General features: G+C 39.5%; 1 protein-coding gene across 5 annotated transcripts in view; it reads right to left on the bottom strand.

The window, feature by feature from the left end:
- Positions 1-19,853, bottom strand: part of ADGRG2 (adhesion G protein-coupled receptor G2) — a 63,233-nt gene that overhangs the window by 31,151 nt on the left and 12,229 nt on the right. For 2 of the 5 annotated variants that reach the window (XM_076356725.1, XM_076356704.1), the window contains exons 2-4: positions 19,292-19,410; positions 12,883-13,500; positions 782-823 (exon numbers count right to left, since the gene is read on the bottom strand). In XM_076356725.1, coding sequence (XP_076212840.1) covers positions 782-823; positions 12,883-13,500; positions 19,292-19,409 — 778 coding nt within the window. In that variant the 5' untranslated portion in view covers position 19,410. The remainder of the gene's footprint in view (positions 1-781; positions 824-12,882; positions 13,501-19,291; positions 19,411-19,853) is intronic. The other 3 variants (XM_076356709.1, XM_076356716.1, XM_076356731.1) reach the window with 2 other exon arrangements.

The following is a 19,853-nucleotide window of genomic DNA, read 5'->3' as shown; positions in this document are numbered from 1 at the left end:
GATAGGAGCCAGCCAACTATTTATTTAGCAAACACTAGCCACTAAATCTTTGATGTTGTTACAGTCAGTATTTTGATCAAAAAGTAATTAGAAAATTTGATATCTGGTTCACATAGCAACTTCAACATCAGCCCTTTTGTTCACTAAGTGCTTTTTGACAGTGCCGCGGACAAGTCAAGTCACAGTTATCACAGAAATATTATCTAAAGCACAGCTGACTGCAAATATGAAATACTATTTAAAAAAATATACTTAAGGTATTTCAACATCTTCTCTGAAAACTGAAAAGTCATCCTATAATGTTACTTACAATACACTAATTATACTGTAAAGCCTTTCCTACTGTTGTAGAAGAGTTAAGTCAGAGATATCAAAAGTCTCTGCGGAAACCCAGGGGTTTTTTGTTAAACATAGTAAACAAGGAGTTTCTGAAATGCTAATCACTCACATGATTCCTTGCTCAGACTATTTTGCTTGCCTCACTGAAAACTACTAATAGCTTCTTTCCAAAGGATAAATGTAAATATAATTTCTGCAATGAAAGGAGAATCGGAGTAACCTCAGTGACCTTATTTTCATTTTCTCTGGAAAATTACTGATGCTATTTGCACCATGAAATATGCTAATAAGCCACAAGGATGATATGGATAATTAATTTGCAAATATTTACATATTCTTAACTATCTCCATGGATTAAAAAGTAACAGCAGCAGCAATCTTCCTACGCATTTTCCAAAATACAAGAACAATGGGGAAAAAATTACACAGAACCCCCATATACCTGTTGTCTGTTTTCTGCCAGGCAACGTAGCAGCAGTTTCAACTACAAAGGAAGAAGATTTTTTTAGGAGCAGAAGTTTTTATATATATTTGTACACACACACTTTTTTAAACACAGCCATTTCAGATGTGCTACTCACCTCAATTCAAGCTGGTTTGCAAAACTACTTTGCACCCATTCAGAAATGTGTCGAGCCTTTTTGAAAGCTGGAAGTTGAACTCTTTTGAGTTCAATTTTTTACTCAGTTTATCACTTTTATACTTATGGAAGACACGGATTAGGCTGTGAGCTTTCCCACTGCCCTTCCATTGCCAATGTCTTCAGAAACCCTTTCAGCACATTTGCTTGAGTGAAGATGAAGTAGACTAAATATCAGCAACCAAAATGTAACAGGTACACACAACTGTGCTTTCACATAGCTATTTTTGCAAAAATGTGGAAAGGAGATGCTGATGAATTATTCAAGAAGTGAAATTTTATTAATACAAAGAGAAACAGAGAAATTAAACCAAAAAAAAGCAGGGGGCAGGAGAGTTGGGTAAGATAGGGATGCCTTATTCCATACATATTTACAAATTACATGAGATGTACTTTGAGAATACATCTACATCATGATGTGCATACACATCATGTAGATGCTCACATGCCCAAAAGCTGCACCACCAAAGAACATCTAAACAATGAGTAGATAGATCAGGCTGCCAGAAATGAAGTGGCTCAGGCGGACCTGCACTGGGAATGAAAAGGTGAGCTATTTCTAGCTCAATGGGCCCATGAAACATGTCCCTAGGGACACCTAGGGAGAGATGCAACATATAGATGGGCTCTTGATCAAGGTGTGGATCTGACAATTGAAGCTATTGCACAGGCTACCCATGAATATGAAACATGCGCCATAATCAAGTGAGGCAAGTGACTAAAGTCTCCCTGGAATAGAAGATGGTGGCTGGGCTATCAATATGAGGAGGCCTAGCAGACTGATTACATCAGACCACCGCTGCGAACCTGCCACCAAGGCAAGTGCTATGTGGTGCTTCCCATGGTGGAGGCAACTAGCAGGTGGCTAGAAATGTACCCTGCAGCCTATGCCACCACCCAAAACATCATCCTGGGCCTTGAAAAACAAGTGGCAACATAGCACGACGTACAATTAAGGCACTGTCACCTACTTCAGCACCCTTGATAGCTGAGACCCTGGCTGTTGGGGCAAGGAGGAAGAGATATTCTCTTCAAGTCACTGAACCTGGTGCTACACTCTAGCCACAGCCAAGATGCAGGCCCACAGGGTTGCGGAGGAAGAGAGATTCTCTTTGAATTGCCGGAGCTGGTGGGACAGTTTCTCCACAGTTAGTGCCTTGATATCTGGCCAGTCCATCGTCACCAAGGCGTTGGCATATTACACTGGTGCGTACTGTACTAACCTCTGCCACATGGGCCATGTGCAATGGACATCATCCAAATCTTTGGAGACCTGGTTGTTGCCTAGGTTGCTGTAGACCACCTCCACCACTGCTAATTCCCTCAGATGCTGAACACCTTCCTTCTTCCATCAGTAGTGATCCACTTGCATCAGCAGTCTACAAGACCATCCTCGGATTCTGAATCCAGTGATCCAAGTTCAAATCTCTGTGGGACCTCCAGTAACCACCCAGTTGGGGATGACACACAGCAAAGTGCTCTGAGGCAGCAAATTCCTGGGTAGCAAGGTGTGTGGGAGAATTTGGGCAGATGCCTACAGCAGTTTTCACCTCTGATAGCCTAGGAGTTTACACCTGAACAGGCACAGAATCCTGTTGAAATGGCAGACCACTTGAAGGAAGGATGTCTTGCTTACACTGAAGACAGATAGAGACTTTTGCTGCTGTGTTGGGGCCTGGCCTATGCCTACCAGGCCTGTGTCCAGCATCCTGAAAGGAGCAAGAGGGTCTCTGGATCTAAGGACATACAAATGGATGCTGTGGCTAAACCAGAGACACAACCCTAACCATAATAGTCACTCCTGCAGTCAAGAGGAAACAATGGAAGTAGAGGTTGACCCAGTTAGTGAAGGAGGACGAAGCTCCTCTTGAGGGGATGCAGGAAGAAGACTCAGAAGAGGCAGCCTGTTCTGCAGCAGGACAGCCACAAGAACAGGAGGGGGAAGTGACAGAAATCGTAAAAGAGACAGAAACCACACAGTCCCTATTCCTGAGTGAGCTGCGAGATATGTGCAAAGATTACAGCTGCCAGCCAGGTAAGCAGATTGCTGCCTTGTTGCTCCAATGCTGGGATACTGGGGCCAATGATCAGGAGTAAGAGAGTACATGAGAGCTTGACGAGATGTAAAGAAATGTCAGTTCATTTTTGTTGCATGTCATACACTGCATGAAGCTAAAAGAAGCAGCTCTGAAATATGGCAGGATGAATACATGGAAATCAGATTAATTGCACTACATTTAATTTTTTAGGAGTTTTCCTTGAAATTAACTGTTAGTTTTAGTTGATTTGCGTCCTGGGTGGAAATTTTCTCATGTAAAAGAAAAGACAGAGAGAGAGAGAGAGAACCAATATTCTAAGTAAAATAATACACATCCATTAAGTAAAGTAAAAAAGTACACCTTCACACGTATCAGCCTACTGAGTTTAAACTATTTCAGTAAAGACAAAACCAAGTTACACCAAACATCTCATTTGAGACAACTAGGATTCTGCCTACAGAGAAATACAATTGGTCTTTTTAATATCTAGCACTGTATGAACTTCACAGATCATGAAAATGTGGCTATAACCTTAATTTTTACAGTCAATTTTCAGGAAAATTAGGACTTCTCACTGTATGGTAAGTGTGGTTAAAATACATGGTCCTATAAGGTATGTGTTCTAGAGCCCTAATGTGGGCTCATTCTTATGGCACTCATAAAATCATTTTCTTAACACCTAGCGTGGGTTTAGGGAAGACCGTTAAGATACAATACCGACTTTAAATAATATGCAGAACTGAAGCAGTAGTCAGATAAAACTGGTCTGTATTGTTTAAACAGTAAACAGGTTTTTAAGGTAGAATGGGGTGAATAAAAATAATTGAGTCAACTCTACATAAAGTAAAGTGGACTTTCAGTTAGAGAAGAAAGTATCCTTCCACATGTGGGCAAACTCGCTTTCCTACCACAGGAAGTGAATTCCATCTCCAAAAATTTACCTGCCACTGGTCCTGTCTTACTAAGTGGTTAGCACCTTGTGCAAAAGCCCTTATCTCCAACCAAAGGGCCCTGGAGGAAATTAAATTCTCAAAAGGAAACCACCTCTTGAAGTATGCAGCATCTCACAGAAAAGACCACCACACTGCTTCTTCTGCCCACTTAAAAAAATTTAAAAATCTGCCCGGAGAATCTGACCTTAAGGTCTCTCTCACATACTTTTGAGGAGTCAGTGTAGACGTAGTCACTGTAGACAAACTGCGTTTCCCATCCTCCATATCCCTTCAACCTGCTTTGTGAATTTTTGAGAACCCAAGTAGTATCCTGAGATAGGTAAGAAAATTGTCCAATAACATGTTTAGTACTGTAGGTTAGTAAGAAGATAGTGAACTCTAAAAATGCCAAATGCTTTTAGTAACAAATCCAGCAATACAGAGAGCAAAATAAGCTAAACACAAGTCATGAATATGGAGTTGGCAAATGCAGCAAGTGATGATGGCATGCATAATCTGAGGGGCACTGTATTCTGGACACAAATCTAACCATGACTTCTCTTACAGCACAATATTCACATGCCTACAGTTGCTAGAAATTATCCGTGAGAATGAGACTTGTCACTGATCAAAGTGCAGCATTAAGTTCACTAACCAAGCCTTTCATCAGAATCACTTTTGCATAAAGAAAGGGGGAAGGAGGAGAGGCTGTCATACATTATTTAATTTCACTTATATTTGTCAACCCTCCTCCTTTGTTGTGTTTAAGAACTAGAAAATAAAGTGAATAGGGTTTATTTGGAGAGTCCAATCTAAAATATCCCTAAAGTTGACAAGTAAAAAGGAAAGTAAAATAACTCAAGGTATGCTAGTTACAAGCTAACAGAAAATTTATTTCCCTTAGGTTGTTTACTATTGATAAGAGCAAGAAAATCCTTACGTATATGAAACCTCATTTTATTTGCTCCATGCAGTTATTTTCAACACTGTTAGTTTAGGATCATCAAATCAACATAGCCAATATCCTATTCCAAAACAAGACATTATATATTGTAGTAATACTTTTCTACATTTTCTCTAATAGAGAACATTCCTGAGGATCCAAACAGCAAATAAATAAGCAAATAACATTATTCAGCACTATTCTTTGCTTTTGCTGCAAGGGAGACAGAATTGGTCCCCACAAGAACTGCTTTTTTCTGAAGGAAAAGGCAACTCCATTAAATGAGATAAACACCAGTTTCTGTTACTAACATGCATCATTAGAAACAAAAGCAGCAAGTCCCTTACTCTCTTCATACCACTTTGTACTGTTCTGACACAAATAGCTAGCTAAGCCAAGACTTGAGAATCCCATCTGTGTAGGCAGAGGAAACTGTTCCACTAGTATGAAACCTGTTTAGCAACTCTTGCCATTGCTCCATACCACAGCTGCAAAAAGCTTATCTGGGAACCAGTATTTGCATTGTGACAACCTTCATTTCCCATAATGACTTTGTATGACAATGGGAACCAGTGTAACTTTAGCAGCTCCAGTCTGGTAGGAGACTAAATCCATTAATAAGGCTAGGTCCACAAACTGATGTAGCTCTGAGAGAGACCAGTGCCTGGCCCTGTCTACAAAACAGTCTTGTGCTTACAGCATTCCTTAGCATGACAGATCTTAACTATGCGTCTACTGGCTCTTTGAGGATGGGGTGGTCTCCACATGTCCTGCTGAAGCTGTTCCACCAAGCAAAGCAAAATTCAAAAATCAATTCGGCCAAAGGGAAAGAAAGGGAGAAGGAGGCTTTGTAACACAGTGGTCAAGATGGGATGGATGGTTCTGGTCCCTGCACCAAAGGCACTGTCACTTACAGCATGCCTTTTGTTCAGTAACTTAGACACAGGATACAGAAAAAGCCCTTAAAGCATGAACAGTGTACAATGTTCTATCTCCAACTGGAAGAATGAAAAATACCCTTTTCTTCTCCCTACCTCCAATCTAACTCATGATCAGTACACCCTTCCTTAAAATTTTTGGAAAGGCAACACCCTTTCTGATTCACCTGTCTTCAGACAACCCACTCTGCCAGAAGCAGTTCAGTTTTTCCAGGGTGGAGGAGTGACAAGCAGCTGGAACCCAGCTACAGGTAACAACATTATGCAAGAGCTAAGTTACTGGCAGCTGCTTCTTGCTTCCCGATCTCAGGGCAACAGTGTTGCTGCTCACTAATACTGTTTTACCTAACACTCCATGATCGTCTTTAAACTTTTGCAGAAAGCATTCTTTGAGCAAGCCTGAGACAGCAACTAGAGTGCTTTCTTAGGAGGAGAAAAAGAGTCTGAACTGTAGTAAACTAGAGCCTCCACATGGACACCCACCCTGCCCAGCCTGTGCAGTGTGAAGTGGCAGGGGATGGTACAGCAAGAAGGGTCGTGCCTGCTGGCCTCTGTCTCTCAGGAAACATGGTGAGAGAATGCAAGGGGCAGTTGCTTTCTAGTCAGGTTCAGACATGAAACGGGCACTGAACGCTTAAGGAGCAGCAACAGCCCTGGCAATTTGTAGAAGCACAGACAACATTACTGGCAGAAAAACATACATTTATGGACTTACATGTTCTGGGGCCTAGATGACAGGTTTATGAAATGAAGTCCCTAAAATTTTACTTGTATTAACTGAAAAACATGCCAAAAATGAAAACAGTTTGTATTATCACCCAGGACTGTTCTTTCAAACTAAAGGTACCCTTGACCATGTCAGCTCTCACAAATAGATCAACAGCAGAATCCGAATGGAAGAATCCCAAGGGACACCTTGGTGGCTATGTAATATGGTCTCCCCATGCCGCAGTACTTAGCTGACACCACAGAATGGCATTAGATAACGACGCTGATAAGATCAGTTTTGACTTACAAATACACACAAAAATACCAGGAAATTAATAAAATTTAGTGCAGCAACTACCATCCATTTGTATTCAGTGTTACTAGGATACAGCCATATGAAAACGCCTGGCATTAATACATTTCACAGGACTTGCTCATGAACAAAACTGAGTAGCCCAAACAGCAAAATTTCAAAATGGTACTGTTCCAAAATCCATCTATTTGCAGAAATAGGCACCAAAAATATGACATTCAATTCTCATATTCAAATTAAATCCATATTTTCTATTAAGAGATTGGGTCCCTTTAACATTTGATAAGCCTTTCAGCTGGATAAACATTCTGCCAAAATGAACCATCCTGTCACACAAGGCATTAATAACAGTAACATGTAAAAATCCTCCCCAATTGTTCCACTGTAGACATTAGACCTTATCGACTTTTTATGTAAGTTAGATTTCGAGGCACATGGTATAGGTTTATAGGATAAAACTAAATGCAATCTTAACTTCATGTTTTAGTGCCTCTCATGACACCTCATGTCTGCTCTGACTCTTAGCGGTGGCACCATGAAAGAAAGGATGAATTATCACTGGCTATTGGACAGAAACAAATGTAGGAAAATGATGACAGCGCTTATTCACATCAGGCTCTGTCACTTTGGCCAGTTCATTTTAGTATCCTTAACAGAAAATTTAGGTGCAATATTTTTAACTCAGCTTTGATGTTACACAGGTTTTTAGGAAATTAGGTTATAAATACAGTTTTTATCTGTTTGTATAAAGCTGTACATTGGATACTGAGGTGAATCAAATCACCTCTTCTCTGGCAGGCTGATTTCCAAAAAGCTACTTCCTTTGATATCACAGAAGAGGGAGGTGATGAGAGCAAAGAAAGGGAAGGTCAAACATGCATTCTGTTAATATGTACAAAGTAGAGTGGTACATGACTCATCAAATACGCACTCCAGAGTTAGGTATTTTCTTCCCCGTCACATTTACTTCCTTTAAGAGCTTCTAGAGGTTTCTGCAGTATCCTGTCCTTAAAGTTTTAGAAAGAAAATGGTATTGGGTCAAATAATTTATTTTTTCATCTCCAGCTTTCATGATCCACTCAGTAAACTTAACAATATGGCCCAAAGTTTGGTACCCAACAGACTGGGATGCAGACCGGATGACTGCATGAGTGGCAGCTACATTTCCACCTTCTGCCAGAGGAGACTGGGACTCCACCCTCCCTTCCAGGAAAGCCGATTCTGACATCAGAAGTGCACACAGCTCGGGTAATCTTTAAAAGGGATTACATGAGCCTAAATCATACGTCCTATTGCCCACACCTGCAAACTAGAACAACAGCCCAAACTGAAGCTTTCCTCTTCCTTGAACATGCAAAGGCAAAACAGTCACACGGGACACCGGTCACTTCTCATTTCTCCCATCAGCATCAAATTGCTTTGTTCCCACAAGCCTGGAAACCTCCTCCAGCAACACCAGTGGCAGGCTCAGCAATATTGGGAGTGAAAAGGATACATGGAAAAGAGGGGGCAATACCTTAATCCTGAACGTTGGACAGGACAGTTTAGAAAAATCTAAAATGCCACAATATAAACACTGAACTGTATTTATGCAAAAACATGCAACCAAACAGTGCTTTACTGTCAGTGATACTATTTACAGTTATGCCATAAATCATCTATTTTATTTATTCATTGGAATTTGTAAAAGATATCCCGTCATCTCTGTGCTCCTTGCATAAATGCACAGTGTAACAGCTTGAATATTTATATTTGGATTAAGAATGTTACTGTTTAATGTGTAACTGAAATGATTAATGTTTAAACAGTACATTTCTTCTAGTTGTCAAGTTATTATTAAAGGCAACTTGCAAATATGCCATGTAAAAATTACAGCTGAAGAGGCGGTGCTCACAGATGATTGAAGTTTATTTTCAAGCATTTAGCATTTTAAACTCACCTATTTTCTTGTGTCTTTGTATTCTCTTAAATCACCCAGAGCTTTACATTACTTAGTGCACTTTTTTCTTAGATTATGCTGAGACCATAGTGGTATCACTCACATTGTCCACATTAAAGTATGTAGCTAAATAGGAATCATTCATCAAGGAACAAGATAAAGAAATTTCCAAAGTTGGCATTGGGAACAGTGAGCACATCTTTCTTCACTTACATATTTTTAAATACCGGGAGATGATCTTTAAAGTGAGATACATTCAATCTGTGGCACTCTTTTGCCATACCACAGCTGTTAGGCTACTTCTCATTCTCAGCAAAAGGGGAATTATCACAGGAACCTGAGGAATGTAAGTGGAAGGTTAGTGACGCACAATGTGTGGGGCCTCCTTCCCTCTTTGGCCCTACCTGCAGTATTTATACCTGCTCAGCATGCAATGGCTACAACCAAGCAGAGGAGAACCAGAAGACTGTGTGACTGGAAGAAGCAAGAGTTGCATCTTTAACTCAGATCTAAAAGTTTTCTATTATTAAGTTCCGTTAGTCCAAGAAATGTGATCAGCCCTCATCACAAACTGGGAAGCAGTCAGATATGTCCTTTCTTGCAAATCTTCAGATGCATAAGATACATAGCTACGGCAAAGGTAATCCCATCCACTTCTGGGGAGCAAACGACTTGGCTAAAGTTGAGCATACCTTTAAGTGCTAAGCATGTGTGCAAATCTTACCAGAATTGGGATTCTGGTCCTTATTAGATCTCACATGGTTAAGAAAAAACAGAAAACATTTTTGGTAATCTGAATAATTATTATAAAAATAAATAATAAAACCAAAAGAAAAAGAATCTAAAGAGTCAACAAAAAGAAAGGTGGGAAAAGGAGGTAAGGAAACATAAGCTAATAATGTGACGTTAAGTAAATCTAGACTTATTAATGGAGTGCATCACTGCCTATGAGACACCAGTTAGATAATGGCTTACACTGCACAAAGATTTTGAGTGGTTAAACAAGGGAGAAATCACAGAAATCATGGTAACCTTTGACCAAATATTTTACAAATTGTTGTTTTATGTAGGCACAAAATGCCAACCAGATCATAAAAAAAAATCTCAAACTTGTCCTCTGGCACAATTATGACTGTAATGAACCACTTCCTTTTCACCTTTTGTGCCTACCCAGGAGGCATAGCCCTTTCCCAAGCTTTCACCTGTTGCTAATTATGTTCTTTGCAAAATCAGACCTTTCTGAAGACTTACTACTCTAAGTCCTTCTGTTCTAACAGAAACAGAGAAGCCCCCCAAATCAGATAATTTTTTACACAGGTGTACAGAGGAACTTACAGAAAGAAATCAGATTATAAGACTAGTAGCACCATCAATTAAAATTGCCTGACACTGACTATTATATGCTCCTACTGTCAATGCTTTGGTTTTTTTTTTAATTGTTGGACTGATATTTGCTAAATATATGCCTTTCACAGGCTGACTTGGAGGGGGAGGGCAATCAGCCAAAATGTATCTATTCCTGAAAATAGGTAAAAAAACAGTTAAAAAAAATCCAGTGAACTTTTCTTCGAAAACCTGTTATTCTTCCAAGTTACCTAGAGGAGATAACTTATATTTGGCAGTAGAGATGGCCTCTGTACTGAAACAAACCTCTGTCAGCATAATTAAAGATCAATTTGGCTAAGTAACAGAGCTTTGGAAACCATGCATCTTACACACTCACTAGAGAGCTCTTGCAGTTAGACAAAGAATTCCACAAGCCCCTAAATCACTAATTCTAAAATCATTAATCAGTTGGGGCTGGAGTTGGGCATTGCCTAACCAAGCTGCCCCGTGATGCTCAAGGTTGCTCTATATTCAGGGCAGAAAGTGCTGGAACTGAAAACAAGAAGGTTGTCCTTTCTATGCCTCAGTGAAAGATAACCAGATGCTCCACTCTGACTAGGATTTATCCCACTATCCAGACAGATGTCTCTCAGACTTTATTTGTACCAAACTTTTGTCTGGTAGACAGAATGTTCCCCCTTTCAGCCCTAGGACTGTGTTCCTTCAAACACAGTCACACATAAGCAAAAGGACATCCTTTCTTCAGCTCCTCTCCCAAATCACACAACCCAACAGCGTGCTCCCAACTACAGCATCAGGCCAGCAGAGGCATTTCATTCATTATGACCCAGTGTTAGAGGCATTCTCCCTGAGTCCTGGTTTGTCAGACAGATTTCTTTCTCTCCCAGAAAAAGAAATCTGGTCACCTTATTTTAATGCCCTTACTAAGACACTTTTAATCTAACCAGCCAGGCAGTGATTATAACATTGCACAGCTAAAAGATATTTTTTAGTCTGCACAAAATAGATAGGTACAGTTTTTAAGGGTAAAGGTGATGAAGACTAAGATTGGTGCCACAGTTTAACTGAAGTACCTATGCTATATAAGAATTTTAGGAACCAATTGAGCTAGTCACCTCAAAATCTCTGAAGGTCTTAGGGGGTAATACCATTTAATATGGTTGATAAATTGGATCCCACCCAAGCTTGATTCAAGTTTGTCTTTCTTGTCAACAGATATGATTGAAGCTAGAAAGCTAGAAAGAAGATTATTCTCTTGCTTTAATTCCATTTCAACTATATTAAAACTCAATTTCTCTGAAAATAAAATCTTGTTTTCATAGAACCATAGAATCATTTAGGTTGGAAAAGACCTTTAAGATCATCAAGTCCAACCGTTAACCTAACACTGCCAAGTCTACCACTAAACCATGTCCCTAAGCACCTCATCTACGCGTCTTTTAAATACCTCCAGGGATGGGGACTCAACCACTTCCCTGGGCAGACTGTTCCAATGCTTGACAATCCTTTTGGTGAAGAAATTTTTCCTCGTGTCCAATCTAAACTTCCCCTGGCGCAACTTGAGGCCATTTCCTCTCATCCTATCACTAGTTACTTGGGAGAAGAGACCAACACCCACCTCGCTACAACCTCCTTTCAGGTAGTTGTAGAGAGCAATAAGGTCTCCCCTCAGCCTCCTTTTCTCCAGGCTAAACAACCCCAGTTCCCTCAGCAGCTCCTCAGAAAACTTGTTCTCCAGACGCTTCACCAGCTTCGTTGCCCTTCTCTGGACACGCTCCAGCACCTCAATGTCCTTCTTGTAGTGAGAGGCCCAAAATTGATCACAGTATTCAAGGTGCGGTCTCACCAGTGCCAAATACAGGGGGACAATCACTTCCCTACTCCTGCTGGCCACACTCTTTCTGATATAAGCCAGGATGCCATTGGCCTTCTTGGCCGCCAGGGCACACTGCCGCCTCATATTCAGCTGCCTGTCAACCAACACCCCCAGGTCCTTTTCCGACAGGCAGCTTTCCAGCCACTCTTCCCCAAGCCTGTAGCGCTGCATGGGGTTGTTGTGACCCAAGTGCAGGACCCAACACTTAGCGTTGTTGAACCTCATACAACTGGCCTCGGTTTTGTTTTGGTTTAAAGCTTTTTATGTTTTTTTTTCTGGGCAGAGAGGAATTTTGAGAAATGTGTGAAAAACCATTTGGCCATTTTAATAAAGGAAGACATTACTGATACAGAAACAAGCAGAAATCAGAGCCTCTGGTAATCTTTAGAGATGTAGACCATACCAGCTAAAGATGGTGTAATGTGCCAGTGAAGCAGTGAAAAGTTGCATTTGCTGAAGTTCTGGCCCAGCGAATGTGCAAAATGAGGACCAGCAATGCTTACCTCTGTATTTATTCCCTGAACAGAAGGTGTGTAAATTAATTATTTTAAGATTATATTGATAGAAAGTCCTAATACTCCAAGGAGTTTTGGTTGGACGCATCCTGCTCTCATTACCATTACATGGACAGTAGACAGACACAAAAGTTGAAGCTAGTTCAAAGTCTTTAAAGGACTGCTGCTATGCTTTTTACATTTGAATAAAAGCTGGTAAAAGCTGCAGATCCTCACATGATCTCATTAAGCATTTAGCTAGAAATGACTAATAGACAAAGACTTTGTAAAATCTGGAAGAGAAATGTTAGACATGTTCAGATCAACTTTTGACAAAAATACTATTTTAAAAACAGGGGTGCAATGGTACTTACCACATGGCAAAGAGCTGTCCTCTTCTACTGTCTTATTATAGACCCAGTCCTCCTTTCTCCAGCGTATAACACCACTATCTTTGCAGTCCAGAGATTGCTTTATATTTGCTTTATCCCACATTCTGAACAAGTACAGCTCCCCAGTCATACCCAGGTTAGGTGACATAGCTGTACCTGGTAGCTTTGAACAGCCAAGTAAGAACTGCCCTTTTCCAGGGAAATTAACCTTCCCAGTTAGTTTTTTGTTTACTTCTTTTGTTCCATTTATGAATACCTTCATCTCCTCATCTTCACTTTTCCACTGGATACATATTTGGTTCCAAGTGTTTTCATGAAGTCTTGCTGTTGTATTTATTTGATTTCCGAACAACCATATCCTCAATTTACCATGATCTCCTGTAAGTCCAAGATCATACTTATTTGCAGAGAGATTGGTGTGAGGTGTTTCTTGATTGTATACATATGCTGTCCAGGGACTATTTGAGGAATATAGCTTGAGGTGCACACAGACAATGAATTCTTTCAAGGGACGCAGAGAAATTCTTGGTGACATAGTCCAAGGATCTTCACATGCAGTCTTAAAGACGGCTTTATATTGTCCTAGGAAATCCTCCTGATCTAAATAAAGAAAAGGTGATTTGTAAAATGATTTTGTTTTTAAAAGGATCTTCTGTATGAATGTTATTCTTCCATCTAGTACTGTTCCTAGGCATTTACCTAGGAGTTTTCAAAACAACACATTAAGAAACAACCTTGTATCCTTCTCTTTTGTTTTTTTTTGTGATGGGGAAGCAGCAAATTTGGAGGCAGTCAATAAATCCTAGCTGCTCATGAAAGCTTTGAAGTAAAACTCATGCACAAGACAAAGGATGACCATGTAGCTCTCTAAAGCAGCACTCAAACAACAAGTGGGAAGCAAAAAGAGAATCACAGATCCTGGTTCCTATTCCCAGGATTGCACAGGTATTTTGCATTGAATAGATACTGGATAAAATACAGAAATGGAGCTAGAAGAAGGGACTATAGCCCTTACTGCCTTCTCATGCCCTGGCCTTGCACCCTCCTTCTCTGAACAAGATCATGTTTCTCCATGCCATTTTTTTCCAACCCTGAGATTCTTAAATCCTCTGCTGCATACTGGCAGAGGAAGAAAGGTAGAAAATAGCCATATTCTAGTTTTGGAGCCACTGGTTTATTTTAAATTTAATCCCATCCAGCCCCCATTCCCTGTTCTCTGCCAGGGCATTTACTTAGAGAGACATCTGGTCTGAGAATCTCAAATCTACTGAGGCATTGAGATGGTGGCAACCCGGAGTTCAACTGTGGCGGTAAATAAAATTTTAGGTGCTAACAGTAAATTTGCTGGTGAAAACAAGGTGTCAGGCTCTGTCAATGCTGGTAAAACAAATAGTGCCAGGGAATGCCCCAAACACTGGAACTTGATCATAACTGTTAAGTTCTTGTAGATGCCTCATTTCCTCCATTGTCCCACTACGGAAAAGTACAGGCTTTGTGGCTGTAGATGTAAGCTCTTTGGAGCTGACTCTTATTTTGTGGAAAAATGCACATTCCAATCGCACAACCATTATCATGATTGCTTGCTTTATGGTGCACCCATCAGCAACAAAATAAATCCAAACTAAGAAAAACTCCTATGGGACATGAAATGGAACTACAGAAAAATGAAACAGCCCAGTAGATGCTCAGCCAGTGCAAGAGAAGACATTACTGACACCTTTAAGGAGGCATTTATTTATCAATATACGCAGAGCTTTTATTATGTACCCTCCAGAAGAAGCATGTGATTAATCATGATTGGTCAGGGTTGGATAGCAGGAAAATATCGGTCAATATAGGAAGAAAGCTTTTCCATTAGTTCCCCTCCGAAAAGACAAATTTCCAGGCAACTTGGATCAGGTTTTTTTTTTTCCAAGGTAGGTTACATTCATAGTCCTAGTTAGCTGTCAAGGTCATAGCCAGCTCTTCTGTGATCTTCTCAACCAAGCAGAACACCAGCTTTCATCAGGCGAATTCTGAATCAGGAATGTGTTCAACTTCTCTGTCTCTTGACCACAGGGCTCTCAAATTTCTTTTTCAATAGCAACAAATGAAAAACAGGAGGATGTTCCTAACTTCCAAGTGCAGCTTGATAGGTACAAGCTACCAGAAAAAGTTCGAAATATGAAATATATCAATCCAGTTTCATGGAAAGTCATTGATAACTATTCTTGTTGCATACTATAGCTTTGAGACTCCCTTTGTGATGCTAATTAGCAGAAACCTGTAGGCATCTTTCACAACCCTGAATCATTCCTGAAGCTCAACATACATCATGGAAGTGCCACACAAGGCTATAGACGAAACAAAAAACTCTCAGGGACCAGGCTGAATTAGGTGAAAATCCTAACTAGCAGACAGTGGATTTTGAATGGCAAGGTAACACTTAGCATGGTTCTACAGCAATGGAGAAGAAAAACACACTTGACCCAACAGCAAGCAGTAGAACTACTTCCCTCCTGCCCAACCCTAACGCATGAATTCACTCATTCAGTCTGGCCATTTGTCAGAGCCTAACAGGCAAAATCTGGGATACTCAGCTAAGAACAGTTCAGCATGGAAAATCAGTTTTTAAAACATGACTTAAAAGCTGGGGTGAGGAAGACTGGGGGGGAGGTGGAAGTGTCACAGAAGTGGAGATTTCTAGATATAGACTCAAATGTACCTACCTTTTTTAGTAAAAGGATGACTGCAATTAAAATAGATCTGCTACCTTCCAGTTTGGACAGATCATGAGGAAACTGATTTTACAAAGGAAACAGCTAGCTAGATATACAATTATATGCCAACACTTGTGACACAGTCTCTCCAAAGAAAAATAATTGCTCAAGTCTTTCATTATTAAGTAGGAACTATTCTGAAGGTTTTGAAAGATTTGATGCAGCTGCTGTTCCTCAGAGAGTATATGTCAAAAGTATAGTTGCATGACTCATATACCCTCCAAAATTCCTGTAAGCAATCTTGAGCATGCAGAGATGGCCAAAGTGAACAGTTAAGGAAGTCCCCTGACATAGCTTCAAAACTTGAAGTTGCTGTTAACTATCCAGATTGGAAGATTGGAAGTCCATTCCTGAGCAAAAATGTTAATTGAAACTTGAAGTACCATCAGCAGACTTGATTTTGGAAGTGAACAAATTCTGAGAGAGGCTTGATTTCATGTCAAGCATTAAATCAGTGTTTATGTGCCAACAGCGAATTAATTAAAGGGCTGAAAAATCCTATTACATTCTTTAGAGGAGTTGACACTATGAAGTTGTCACGGGACCCAGAGTGGACATAAACTTGCAGGTGGAAACAGTCTTAAGGCAGGTAACCAACAGAAATTATGCAAAATGAGATCAATCTTGCTGATGACTCTCCTAGTCTGCTTTGTATCATTCAAAAAGACTACTGTTGATCAGTATGCAAGGCCTGATGAATTAATTTAAACTAATAACAGAGTTTACTTAGAGAGGTCTACCTTTCCGGAAACTGGAAAGTCTGGCCCACTTTGCTCCAAACAGTAAAAAAAAAAAAAAAGTGCCAAAAAGGGGTGCCAAAGTTAAGAGAACAGATACCAATACTATCTGAATTGTTACAAGAAAGGCTTGGAAAATTTTATATGGTTTGTCTACCCAAAGAATGCTGAAAAAGCACAAAGGAAATCATAACCATAGTCAGAAAATGCACTTTGCTGTTCCAAGTGGAACACACGTATTACAGTGTTAAATTAGTTACAAATTAATTACCAACATCATCTTGGCTAAGTCTGTTTGATATGTGGATGGATGCAACGTAAGTAGGAGATGACATTACTTTAAAGCTTTTGGAAGTTTTGTTAATCATCATTTATTTTCTCTAGTAATGGTACTTGTGGGCTGCAGCCCACCCTTGACCATAGAACCGAGGAGGTGGAACTGGCTGTGCTCTGACAGGGGCATTCCTGGCTTACAATTAGTTCCTTTGGGTCCAGACAATACAAATCACATTCAGAACATACCTTTATCACCACAGCACAGAAAAGGTAGCATAGTAGAAAGAATGCTCAAAACATCTCCAGAGTAAGAAAAATAAGCAAAAATCACAACTTGGAGTCAAGGAAACTCCATGCTATAGTAATTGTGGGCTGACTTTTCAATGTAATTTGCTGTATTCGTGCACTTAACCTCTTTCAGAACTGCAAATTGTTCCTTCTTAATATATTTCTCTCTAATAGATGCAAGAACTGGGTTTTTCACCCTCGCTAAAACTAAGAGCATCCACTTAATAAGCATGTTCTCTTAAGCCCTAAAAGAAACCCTGAAATGTATGCACATACTTCCAAACATTTAAAATAAACTTTCTGAGAATGACAAGGTAATGCAAATGTAAACCAAAAATGTAATCTCTCTTTTTTCAAACATTTTCAGATAGTAATAATTGATATCTTTGCAAGAGATAGCCAACCATAGGTAGTAAGAAGTAGACATACAGGAGCAAATCCTCTCAGTACATAAGTACCAGTGTTATTTTGCTTACATTACTAATAGCTACTGTATCGGTATAGTTGAGCATTAATACAGTTGACTATTCTCTTGAATAAAAATAGCCACAAGTCTATGTGTCTGCACAACCTGGCTTTTAACCAGTAACAACAATAGTCATTAATTTCTATGCAAGCGTTTGCCACCTGTAACACATATGGCTTGCTACAGTCCATTAAAATGACATCACAAGAATATTGTACCCTTATGTATTCTGCCTAGAGCTCATAACTATTCTTTATAAAAAGTTTAAAACTTGAAACTTTTTACATGTGGGTCACTTGATTCTGCTGAACGTTTTGGAAATCTGAAGCTAAGACCTGTTTCCTCAAAATTAATTTCATCCCTCCTTTTCATTCACAGTTGTATTTGGATATCTGGGGATAAACTATGCCACGTTATCCAGTGTCCTAGACATCGGAAAGAACACAGGCAGTTCTTCTCTCTTCCTATTTCCTGGAGAATACAAACATACTTTGGCACCTTAGATGAGGAGAGAACTGAGTAGAGATGCTGCTGACAGTGCTAACAGCCTAAAAAACAAACAAAAAAATAGGGTGGAACCATAAGTAAACCCTTGCGTCAGTTTAGCTTTTCTTGATGGATTACCGACACTTGCAAGTGATACATAGGTGAAAGACGAAATCCCTCTTTGCTTGCTTCCTCAGAACTCTAGATGCAGTTGAATTTTCCCTGGAAAAATTCTTGTATGACATCCGCCCACCTGCTGAGCAGCCCTGTCCTTTTCACTATTCAAAGTACATGAGGTTAAAACCTCACCATCTTAGTAACAGTTTTATCACCTGAATCTCAAATTCTGTCTCAATAAAAGTTTCATTTAATGAAAATAATTACATTTGGAGAATTAGAATCAGAATTAGTCTAGTCTGTAAACCTATGAAATTTCATTGCTAGTACAACGTCATTAAGCAGGCATACTTACTAAGTACGTTGGAACTGCAAGAAACTCTGACCTTCTAGAGTAAAATAACATGCCACAACACAGGAAGCAGTTTCTAAAACTAGCCATTAAGTACATGGCAAAAAACACTTCTAATTTTTTAATATTCCATGCACATTACCAACATGATAAATGTATTACACACTATTGATATAAGGAGGTTTTACAAATGACAAGCACTGTTATCTGTATCAGTTGAGGTCCAGAGTAGTGACAGACTTGTATCTGTCAGCTTACAGAATAGCCATGAATAAAACACAAATTGCTGATTCTACTGTACCTCATGCAAAAGCATCACCATGTCAGTTACCCAATTTGTACAAGAACCTTATGAATTTATTTTTCATTTACTGCTATATAAAGAGCATAGACTGTCAAATTCAAATACATCATTTCTGTTACATGTTTTGGACCTTACTACCTTTTCCCTAGCCGTATTCAGATCCACAACCAAGAGCAATGCAAATGTTCTATGCTCATACATGCACTAAGTAGAGTGAAGCTCAAAGGATCTTGTGGTGTTTGTGTAAGAGCAGTGTAAAAGATTTAACAACACATTCTGAATAGTAACACTTCCAGTTCAAAAAAATAGCAAGAAAGCAATTTGTCTTGTTATTACATACTGTGTTTACATTCTCTCCTCATCCACAGCCAAAAAGAAGCTAATACTGAAGATTTTTTATGAAAACAAATATGTAAACATAGGGTTTGTATATCCAAAGTGCTAAGCACCAACTGTTTCATTTCTTGTTAATGGCAGTTTTTCCTCTTGATTTCAGGAGGACAGAAACTTGCCTGTTCTGAATACATTCAAAAGTCCTATTCATCAAGAATAATGCTATTTATTTGGAATACCAACACTAGGTAAATCAGGAAAAAATTGTCTTACCTTTGTCTGCTGTAGCCAGGAACAAATGAAGTAAAAGGACTGCTAGAACAATCCTGAATCTCAAGAAAATGTCCTCTATTCTGCCAACACAGCAGTGCTGTTTTCCCCAGGCAACCATTCTAGAATAAAAAAAAATAAATAAACCACAGTGACTAGAAAAAGTGCAGGTGTGCAGATAATATGACAAATTATGTTTCCAACCCAAGAGTGTAAATCTTTTCAACCCTGTTATATTGTTGAGTATGTATCGTACAGAAATGCACAAACACTCTGTAGAGTATTGCCAAGTCACCAAGAAAGAAAGAGCTGTTTGCTGAAAGGAAAAAAAACAAAACCAAAAAAACCCCACTCAAGCTCTAATTCTCCAAAGACTCACAAATACATAAGAGCATGGCCATGAGTCCTTGAACAAATAAGGCTTTCAACAGTTGAAAAACGAACAAACAAACAAGCAACAACAAAAAACCACACACAAAAAACCCCCAACCAAAAACAGCCAGAGAGCAAGCTCGGAGAGCTTATCCAAAAGCTTCATTAATGTCAGTAAGTATATAGAAAACAT

This window comes from Aptenodytes patagonicus, chromosome 1 (assembly GCF_965638725.1).
Source record: "Aptenodytes patagonicus chromosome 1, bAptPat1.pri.cur, whole genome shotgun sequence".
Lineage (NCBI taxonomy): Eukaryota > Metazoa > Chordata > Aves > Sphenisciformes > Spheniscidae > Aptenodytes > Aptenodytes patagonicus.
The sequence above is the reverse complement of the archived record's forward strand: the minus strand, read 5'-3'. Positions and strand labels throughout refer to the sequence as shown.